The sequence below is a fragment of the Trifolium pratense genome, linkage group LG5 (assembly GCF_020283565.1).
Source record: "Trifolium pratense cultivar HEN17-A07 linkage group LG5, ARS_RC_1.1, whole genome shotgun sequence".
Lineage (NCBI taxonomy): Eukaryota > Viridiplantae > Streptophyta > Magnoliopsida > Fabales > Fabaceae > Trifolium > Trifolium pratense.
The window spans coordinates 20639273-20650718 of NC_060063.1; the positions used below are offsets into that span (position 1 = coordinate 20639273).

At 33.8% G+C, this 11446-nt stretch overlaps 1 protein-coding gene across 1 annotated transcript; it reads left to right on the forward strand.

Annotated features, from left to right (window-relative positions):
• Window positions 1-224: 224 nt before the first annotated feature.
• On the forward strand, window positions 225-6278 carry LOC123883950. Its single transcript, XM_045932924.1, has 2 exons — window positions 225-534; window positions 6123-6278. The coding sequence occupies exons 1-2, from the start codon at window positions 243-245 to the stop codon at window positions 6179-6181; spliced, it is 351 nt and encodes a 116-aa protein (XP_045788880.1). The 5' UTR covers window positions 225-242; the 3' UTR covers window positions 6182-6278.
• The last annotated feature ends 5168 nt before the right edge of the window (window positions 6279-11446 follow it).

The following is an 11446-nucleotide window of genomic DNA, read 5'->3' on the forward strand; positions in this document are numbered from 1 at the left end:
TTCTTTACTAAGAAACTATAAAAACATCGGTTTATGGATGTATTATTTATTAACCTTGTTTAGATTATACTCTTCTTCATTTGTTTCACAAATTTGTTACAAAATCAATTTTGTTAAGTCCATTATATTTATTATATATAAATGTACATTTATGTCCATGCTTATAAATTGAGGTTGTTTTATTCAATTTTTATTATCAAATCAAATTTAGCATATAATATCAAAATTAACATCGAAGAATTATGAAAATGTGTGAGAAGAAAAAGATTGTTTCAATATGTGTGATGATAATGTTAGTTATGGCACACGCTGATAATTCTCCTCCACCTCCATCACAACCTAGTTCACCAACTGGTCGAATCGCTTGTCTTGCCAAATGTGCTTTTAAATGTAAACGCTTCAAAACAAGAATTCCATTATATGCAGGTTGTGTTGCTGCATGTACATTATTGAAATGTCATAAAGTATTGTCAAAAGTTACTTATGATTGTGCAACTAATTGTTCGATGTCCAAGACCTTTAACATCAACACTGGTACATATACTTATACTTTTGTCTCTTATATTTTTATAAGAATAATCTTATAAATAATGATTGCTGATGGATTATTTCGCAAGTGAACGAATTACCACGTAGTAATAAAAATATCGATCCACAGGGATTGTGTGATTAAACTAGTCGAATCGTGTTCATAGACATTATGCAAAAACAGAACATGTATGGGGGTTGATTGAGTGATCAATTGGTAGAAAACGAATGCTTAGAGAATAATGGAAAAACGAGGTAGAATCATCGGAATCATCTAGTCTATAGCTAACCGCATGCAACCTACAATGTCATAAGAATTACTCAAGTGTTCACAACTAGATCGACAAATTAGTGAATCGCAATCTCTTGTCAAAATCCACTCTATTCGTTGTCGATACTCCCCCGATCTCTCGGGCGGAAGCTACCTACAACGAATGATATTACCGCGCGTCAATCGTTCGCTACACTCTATGCCTCAATCTCTCGACCGGAGACACTCGAGTGCTCAATGCAATTCAGTTCAGAAATTAAATCAATACTCTCGCACGTGACTTAACTCGAAATCATTATAACACTAATGAAGGATTATAAAGCATTAAAAACAGATTTGCATTGGATGAACACTATAGAGAGTACAATCTTACAACATTAGCAGATTACATTCAGCTGAACTACATCCTAATCTATCCTAGATCCTACCTCCAAGGAGTTTAGCTCCTCATCGTTCTTCGGTCGCTTCCTCGCTTCATCGCCATGGCTTGTGAATCCATGCTCTCGATGTGCTTGGAGCTCTCCGCTGGAGTGTTGAATCACGATCTTCAAGTTCCAAAACCAGAATGTAGTGAAAAGTTGCAGAAGTTTTCCAACCCGAAAACAGAATTATGCAGAAACTATATATACAGAATGCAACCACGCCGCGCGCCAGATCTATCACGCCGCGCGTGGTTGCAAATCCATCAACTACGCCGCGCGTGATAACAGAATCACGCGGCGCGTGATCAAGTCAGAGAGCAATCTTCATCTTCAACAAAGCTTCACGCCGCGCGTGGTAAGGCATCACGCCGCGCGTGATAAGAGTGAAAATCTTGGCTCCCTGTGAGCTCCATCACGCGGCGCGTGATGGGCTACGCCCCCAGCGTAGTGAAAATCCTCCATTTCCTGTAATTTTTCCTGTTTTCTTGCAAATCAAGTAATCAAGCTTATGGTTAGATTTCTCTTATATTTATTGCTAAAAACCTACTAAAATGCATCTAATGTTGCTAAAATAGGCATGGATTAGAGGGTGTGACGATTCGTCATCACAACCCCAAACTTAAACCTTTCCTTGTCCTCAAGGAAACAACTTTTACCTCAAGCTTTCGTGTCAAGACCTTGGCATTCTCCTTAAATTCACTCGAATCATACATACGTGAGACTCACCTGATGATCAATGATCCACCTGCAAACAATGCTCAATTGCACAACCGTTCCCGCAAGACACTTTCAAGTAGTTCACACTTTTCGACCAAAGCTCTAGGATTTCATCACACTACTCACATGAACTCTTCAGTTTGGGTAATTCACTCAAATCAACACATCAATGCAAGTCAACAATAATTTTGCAAGTAGTCTAAGAATTCATTCGGTTCACTTTGTGCACACACATTAGAGGTCTTTTAGGGTTATAACGTGGCTTGGCTAGGGTGGATGGTGACATTTTTGGATAAGTAGTAGAAAAACTTGGAGTTAGATCCCCCTATTAGTCAAGGAACATTCTCATAAACCAAACCCCTTTTTGAAATATAGTGGACTAGAGAACTTTTTCAAAACATCAAACAAAGTTTTGCAATTCTTTGAATTCAAGGCTATCACTTCTTTTCTCAAGTTTTTTTTTTGATTTTTCACATTCATTCATCTTCTTTTTTTTTTTTTTATTTCTTTTCTCTTCTCTTTTTTCCCTTGCAACTTTTGAAAAATTATTCGATCAAAACTTTTATAAGATCTCTAGTACCCTCACCCCAAACTTTATTTGTTGCTAATTCCAAAGAGCAACCCCAAACTTAGTGGTGAGCAATGCGCATCAACCACTAATTAGGTGCCTAACCTCCAAGAAAGTCATTCCTTTTTTCAACAAAAATTTCTTAAGGTTTTGCAAAAAAAATAACATTTTCTTTCAGCTCAAATTGGTTAAGCAAAGGATAATTATAAGTAAGGGTGGATAGAAAGGCTCAAGGTACCAAGAAACATGCCTCGTGTGTGCTACGAAAGTACCAATCAAATACAAAGACGACAAGCAAAATCGAGAGACAATACATGAGTGGATATCACACATAGAAGAAAAAGGAGTGTTTGGCTCAATACCTCTCGGTTGGGTCGAATCAAAGAACCGGTCAAAAAGTGTGCGTTCCCTTCCTTTGCCTCTTGATCACATGAGTGCAACAAGCTATTGCACTGCAAGTTTCACATATCACACACGGAGAAAATCAAGTAATTGATACTCAAGTAACTAGAAGGAACATGCCAAAATATTGAAACAAACTCTAGAAGTAAAAACCATTCCACAATCAAACCAAAGAAGATTCAAATTCAGAGTACAAAAATAAAACATCCAGCCAATATCCATGGCAACATTAAGCAATTATTCATACAGTAGCATAAGAGTGAAAGGGAAGAAAGGACCGTAAACTCATGGGTTGCCTCCCATGAAGCGCTTCTTTCTCGTCATTAGCTTGACGCTTCATCATCACAAGTTAGGGAGGATACTTCAGCTTTGATTCAACCCGGCTCCTCTTGTTCTCTTCATTCAAAGGAGCAATATTAATATCAATAGGTAATGATGTCACATTTCCCGAATCACTCTTGAGATCTTCCCCTTTGGTCTTCAAATTGGTTCTGTCCTTCTTACTAGACCGTGATGGGGATTTCTTAGAACCTTTCTTCTCCGAAACTTTCAATGTTGAAGTGGAAGACTTGTGAGGATTAACAACCGGATCGGGCTCTTCTTCTTTGGCCACCTTGTGCAAACAAAAGATAGGAACCACACCATCCAAGACCCATCCTAGGTCGTCATTCACTTTCTCCGCTTCTTTTAACAAGTCATTCTCTTCTAGTGGAGTGAGCAAATCACTTATGATCACGGGTTTCCTAGAGTCGCCACCCAAAAACACATACTTCCATTTAGGAGGAAGTTCTTTCAATTCCGGTGGCTTTTCCATCGCCTTTGGCTCTTTCTCCTCTTCTAGGGGGTTATCCAAGTTTTGAAGAAATATTTCAATCTCATGCTCCGACTCTTCTTCTTTATCATCTTTTACCACTTCCTCTAGCACTTCCACTTTGAAGCATTCGGATACCACTCCACAAAATTCAAGGTCTTTGTTATTGACCTTCTTCAACCTAGGATAAGGCATTCTAGCATATGGTGAAGGAACTTGAAACTTGGGGTCCTTCACAAGAGGTTTCTTGCCTTTCTTGGCACTAGACTCATTCTCCACTCTCTTTTCAACTTCACCCTCATAAGCTTTTTCTTCCTTATTTTTTTCTTCTTTCTTATTTTCTTTTCTTTCTTCAACTACACCATCCCTCATCTTTTCAACTACACCATTTTTACTCTCATCCTTCTTAGGATTCTCCACTACTTCCGGTGATGAAACTTCTATATTCCTCAAATTAATGGAATTACAACTTTCATGACGAGGATCCGTGGTGTTTCCACAAAAACCACCTTGAGTTTGTAGAGAAGAGACTTGCCTTACTAGTTGACCCATTTGGTTTTCGAGATGTTTGATGGAGGCTTCATGACGTTCGCTTGACACCTCTTGGTTTGCCTTCATCACCTCAAAATTGCTTTGAGTCATCTTCATGGCCAAGATAAGAGTATCTTCAAAAGATTCAAGGTGATCTTCAAAATGTTGATCTTGAGGAAATGCTTGATTCAGGTTAGCTCCATAAGAACAATTCATGTGATTCTTCACTCCAAGATTGAAGGTGTTGACATGAGGATTATTTTGAAAGGTTGCTTGCACCATACATTGAGCTTCTAGTTGTTTGGTAATGATTTGTAGAAACACATTATTGAACTTGCAACTAGTTAAAAGTGCCTCTTGATTGTATGATTCAAACATGTCTTCCTTCCACTTTACGATTTGCTCGTGCTGCTTTCTCAATCTCAGAATCGAATTCCAGCTCAATTGGACCTGTTCTCCACATGCACAAGGAAGCACACAAGTAGAACGTTCCGGTAGAAAAATATAAAACAGAAAAATAAAGAAAACACAGAAAATATGAACACTATCGCCTTGTCGAATCAATCACAATCCCCGGCAACGGCGCCAAAAACTTGATGGATTATTTCGCAAGTGAACGAATTACCACGTAGTAATAAAAATATCGATCCACAGGGATTGTGTGATTAAACTAGTCGAATCGTGTTCATAGACATTATGCAAAAACAGAACATGTATGGGGGTTGATTGAGTGATCAATTGGTAGAAAACGAATGCTTAGAGAATAATGGAAAAACGAGGTAGAATCATCGGAATCATCTAGTCTATAGCTAACCGCATGCAACCTACAATGTCATAAGAATTACTCAAGTGTTCACAACTAGATCGACAAATTAGTGAATCGCAATCTCTTGTCAAAATCCACTCTATTCGTTGTCGATACTCCCCCGATCTCTCGAGCGGAAGCTACCTACAACGAATGATATTACCGCGCGTCAATCGTTCGCTACACTCTATGCCTCAATCTCTCGACCGGAGACACTCGAGTGCTCAATGCAATTCAGTTCAGAAATTAAATCAATACTCTCGCACGTGACTTAACTCGAAATCATTATAACACTAATGAAGGATTATAAAGCATTAAAAACAGATTTGCATTGGATGAACACTATAGAGAGTACAATCTTACAACATTAGCATATTACATTCAGCTGAACTACATCCTAATCTATCCTAGATCCTACCTCCAAGGAGTTTAGCTCCTCATCGTTCTTCGGTCGCTTCCTCGCTTCATCGCCATGGCTTGTGAATCCATGCTCTCGATGTGCTTGGAGCTCTCCGCTGGAGTGTTGAATCACGATCTTCAAGTTCCAAAACCAGAATGTAGTGAAAAGTTGCAGAAGTTTTCCAACCCGAAAACAGAATTATGCAGAAACTATATATACAGAATGCAACCACGCCGCGCGCCAGATCTATCACGCCGCGCGTGGTTGCAAATCCATCAACTACGCCGCGCGTGATAACAGAATCACGCGGCGCGTGATCAAGTCAGAGAGCAATCTTCATCTTCAACAAAGCTTCACGCCGCGCGTGGTAAGGCATCACGCCGCGCGTGATAAGAGTGAAAATCTTGGCTCCCTGTGAGCTCCATCACGCGGCGCGTGATGGGCTACGCCCCCAGCGTAGTGAAAATCCTCCATTTCCTGCAATTTTTCCTGTTTTCTTGCAAATCAAGTAATCAAGCTTATGGTTAGATTTCTCTTATATTTATTGCTAAAAACCTACTAAAATGCATCTAATGTTGCTAAAATAGGCATGGATTAGAGGGTGTGACGATTCGTCATCAATTGCCTTATTTAATTTTGCTTCTTACAATAAATGTCTTTTTCGCAGATGCCGGTGGTGTTAATGATATCGTGAATTCATGCTTGAAATCTTGCAAAAACAAATAAAAATGTTACATCTGTAAATCAATGGTTTTAGGAAAAAAGTTGATATGAGAAATTCTATGTAGAATTGGTAAGGTACTGACGTTGTAATGAAATTTGATTACACAAATAATAAAATAATTTTATCTCATTATTATTCTCTCACATTGTGATATTTTGTTAAAAAATTGACAAAAGATACGATTGAACGTATGTGTAATTGTTTCTGACGTTTTAGTGCAAACATGATTAGTTTTTTGTAATTTTTAATTATGTCGTAATAATGAGTATTATAATTAATTTTAAATATATATTTTTAGTGAAAACTCTTTTTTCACTTGTTCCTATATTATAGGTGTAAAAACAATTACAATCATCGTAAAGAATGAAATCCACCAAAAAATTTATAGTGGCTAATTTTAAAAAAATTATATAATTTTTATATTTAGATTATTTTAATTTGAATAAATGTTTTTCCATTATGGGTTGTCGTTTAATATGATTACGAAGAAAGTCAGCCATAATTTGTATAGGGGACTAAGTGATACAAGTATTTTAAAAATAAAATTAGATATATAATTGTAGACCTGATAACCCATTATATTGATCGATTTTGTTTATGTGAAAATATTCTAAAGCATTCCTAATAAATTTGAATTTTTTGAATTAGACTTAATTATTTAAAAAAAATTAAAGACGGATCATTGAATAAAATGCTTACATTCTTTCCATCAATTTATTGCTTAAAAAATTGGTATAAAATCTCTGACATCTAAGAAGAAATTTGAAAAAATTTGAAATCCTGTTCTCGGCAGGACAGATGTCATACACGATGTCTAGGACAACTGTGTAGATTGCCAGATTTCTCAGACAATTAGTTTGACAACTTGATCGCAGGATCAATTTAATTATATTGAAGTAAAATACTAAAAATAATAACGACACAAGTAATTGTTAACCCAGTTCAATGCAAACCACACCTACTCTAGGGGATACCAATCCAGGAAGAGAAACTCACTACTATGAATTAATACTTAGTCTTACAACGCATACCAAAACCTATTGATATGTATGCCTTTTCTTAATCCTAGTGGTTTGGGACCAGACCCACAGGTTATGCGTTTTTAGCTGTTCAAGTGTTGGTGAAGCTCCTCTCTGATTGCGACATGGGAAAAAAGGGTTTTACGTGTATATAAAGTCTACTTATTTAGGTTGTTTTGTATATTTAAAGAGTACAATATTTGATTCAATAATTTCTATAAACATGGTTTTACTAAATTAAATACAATAGTATTATTTTTGTAAAGAAGATTGTAATACCTAGAACCAATGTTTATAAATAACTTTCAATTTTTCCGTTGGGTATTTCTGAAAAAGAGTTAATAAAGGTAGAATCACTACAATAATGGGTTTGGGTGTTACACACATTGCTATCATTTCAATTAGGATAATGATCATAAATTTATCATGGTCCATTCATTAGCGTTGTAGAACCATATCCTTTTACGAGACAATCTTCTCTTTCTCAATTTGTTCTACATTATCAATTAGTAGATCATCCTAGTAGGCAATAAACATATAATTAGAGACACTAGGAAACTCATGTCGACATCCGTTAAACTTTTTTGTGCTTCTTGATTTCGTGTTTCTTCAAGAGAAATCTCTAACTGGGCGCTTTCCATCTTTTTATAAGTATCAGGATTGGCCCCGAAAATTTGGAAGCCCAACCACAAATGTTAAAAACGAACTCTTAATAAAAAAATGTAAAAAGTTTCAAAAAGAATTATCCTTATCTAAATAGTAAATAAAATCAATAACATAAAAAAAAAAAAGTCATATTTGTATCGAACATAAATAAAATATCCTTATTCTAATGAAAGACATATTAAAAAATATAACTGAGCCACCATTAAAAAAAAAAAAATCACCGAATATATAGGTTTTGAATTACATGTTAAAGGGTTGGGCATGATTTCTATCAACCTTTTAGAAAGAAACTATTTTTTCTTTACTAAGAAACTATAAAAACATCGGTTTATGGATGTATTATTTATTAACCTTGTTTAGATTATACTCTTCTTCATTTGTTTCACAAATTTGTTACAAAATCAATTTTGTTAAGTCCATTATATTTATTATATATAAATGTACATTTATGTCCATGCTTATAAATTGAGGTTGTTTTATTCAATTTTTATTATCAAATCAAATTTAGCATATAATATCAAAATTAACATCGAAGAATTATGAAAATGTGTGAGAAGAAAAAGATTGTTTCAATATGTGTGATGATAATGTTAGTTGTGGCACACGCTGATAATTCTCCTCCACCTCCATCACAACCTAGTTCACCAACTGGTCGAATCGCTTGTCTTGCCAAATGTGCTTTTAAATGTAAACGCTTCAAAACAAGAATTCCATTATATGCAGGTTGTGTTGCTGCATGTACATTATTGAAATGTCATAAAGTATTGTCAAAAGTTACTTATGATTGTGCAACTAATTGTTCGATGTCCAAGACCTTTAACATCAACACTGGTACATATACTTATACTTTTGTCTCTTATATTTTTATAAGAATAATCTTATAAATAATGATTGCCTTATTTAATTGTGCTTCTTACAATAAATGTCTTTTTCGCAGATGCCGGTGGTGTTAATGATATCGTGAATTCATGCTTGAAATCTTGCAAAAACAAATAAAAATGTTACATCTGTAAATCAATGGTTTTAGGAAAAAAGTTGATATGAGAAATTCTATGTAGAATTGGTAAGGTACTGACGTTGTAATGAAATTTGATTACACAAATAATAAAATAATTTTATCTCATTATTATTCTCTCACATTGTGATATTTTGTTAAAAAATTGACAAAAGATACGATTGAACGTATGTGTAATTGTTTCTGACGTTTTAGTGCAAACATGATTAGTTTTTTGTAATTTTTAATTATGTCGTAATAATGAGTATTATAATTAATTTTAAATATATATTTTTAGTGAAAACTCTTTTTTCACTTGTTCCTATATTATAGGTGTAAAAACAATTACAATCATCGTAAAGAATGAAATCCACCAAAAAATTTATAGTGGCTAATTTTAAAAAAATTATATAATTTTTATATTTAGATTATTTTAATTTGAATAAATGTTTTTCCATTATGGGTTGTCGTTTAATATGATTACGAAGAAAGTCAGCCATAATTTGTATAGGGGACTAAGTGATACAAGTATTTTAAAAATAAAATTAGATATATAATTGTAGACCTGATAACCCATTATATTGATCGATTTTGTTTATGTGAAAATATTCTAAAGCATTCCTAATAAATTTGAATTTTTTGAATTAGACTTAATTATTTAAAAAAAATTAAAGACGGATCATTGACTAAAATGCTTACATTCTTTCCATCAATTTATTGCTTAAAAAATTGGTATAAAATCTCTGACATCTAAGAAGAAATTTGAAAAAATTTGAAATCCTGTTCTCGGCAGGACAGATGTCATACACGATGTCTAGGACAACTGTGTAGATTGCCAGATTTCTCAGACAATTAGTTTGACAACTTGATCGCAGGATCAATTTAATTATATTGAAGTAAAATACTAAAAATAATAACGACACAAGTAATTGTTAACCCAGTTCAATGCAAACCACACCTACTCTAGGGGATACCAATCCAGGAAGAGAAACTCACTACTATGAATTAATACTTAGTCTTACAACGCATACCAAAACCTATTGATATGTATGCCTTTTCTTAATCCTAGTGGTTTGGGACCAGACCCACAGGTTATGCGTTTTTAGCTGTTCAAGTGTTGGTGAAGCTCCTCTCTGATTGCGACATGGGAAAAAAGGGTTTTACGTGTATATAAAGTCTACTTATTTAGGTTGTTTTGTATATTTAAAGAGTACAATATTTGATTCAATAATTTCTATAAACATGGTTTTACTAAATTAAATACAATAGTATTATTTTTGTAAAGAAGATTGTAATACCTAGAACCAATGTTTATAAATAACTTTCAATTTTTCCGTTGGGTATTTCTGAAAAAGAGTTAATAAAGGTAGAATCACTACAATAATGGGTTTGGGTGTTACACACGTTGCTATCATTTCAATTAGGATAATGATCATAAATTTATCATGGTCCATTCATTAGCGTTGTAGAACCATATCCTTTTACGAGACAATCTTCTCTTTCTCAATTTGTTCTACATTATCAATTAGTAGATCATCCTAGTAGGCAATAAACATATAATTAGAGACACTAGGAAACTCATGTCGACATCCGTTAAACTTTTTTGTGCTTCTTGATTTCGTGTTTCTTCAAGAGAAATCTCTAACAGGGCGCTTTCCATCTTTTTATAAGTATCAGGATTGGCCCCGAAAATTTGGAAGCCCAACCACAAATGTTAAAAATGAACTCTTAATAAAAAAATGTAAAAAGTTTCAAAAAGAATTATCCTTATCTAAATAGTAAATAAAATCAATAACATAAAAAAAAAAGTCATATTTGTATCGAACATAAATAAAATATCCTTATTCTAATGAAAGACATATTAAAAAATATAACTGAGCCACCATTAAAAAAAAAAAAAATCACCGAATATATAGGTTTTGAATTACATGTTAAAGGGTTGGGCATGATTTCTATCAACCTTTTAGAAAGAAACTATTTTTTCTTTACTAAGAAACTATAAAAACATCGGTTTATGGATGTATTATTTATTAACCTTGTTTAGATTATACTCTTCTTCATTTGTTTCACAAATTTGTTACAAAATCAATTTTGTTAAGTCCATTATATTTATTATATATAAATGTACATTTATGTCCATGCTTATAAATTGAGGTTGTTTTATTCAATTTTTATTATCAAATCAAATTTAGCATATAATATCAAAATTAACATCGAAGAATTATGAAAATGTGTGAGAAGAAAAAGATTGTTTCAATATGTGTGATGATAATGTTAGTTATGGCACACGCTGATAATTCTCCTCCACCTCCATCACAACCTAGTTCACCAACTGGTCGAATCGCTTGTCTTGCCAAATGTGCTTTTAAATGTAAACGCTTCAAAACAAGAATTCCATTATATGCAGGTTGTGTTGCTGCATGTACATTATTGAAATGTCATAAAGTATTGTCAAAAGTTACTTATGATTGTGCAACTAATTGTTCGATGTCCAAGACCTTTAACATCAACACTGGTACATATACTTATACTTTTGTCTCTTATATTTTTATAAGAATAATCTTATAAATAATGATTGCCTTATTTAA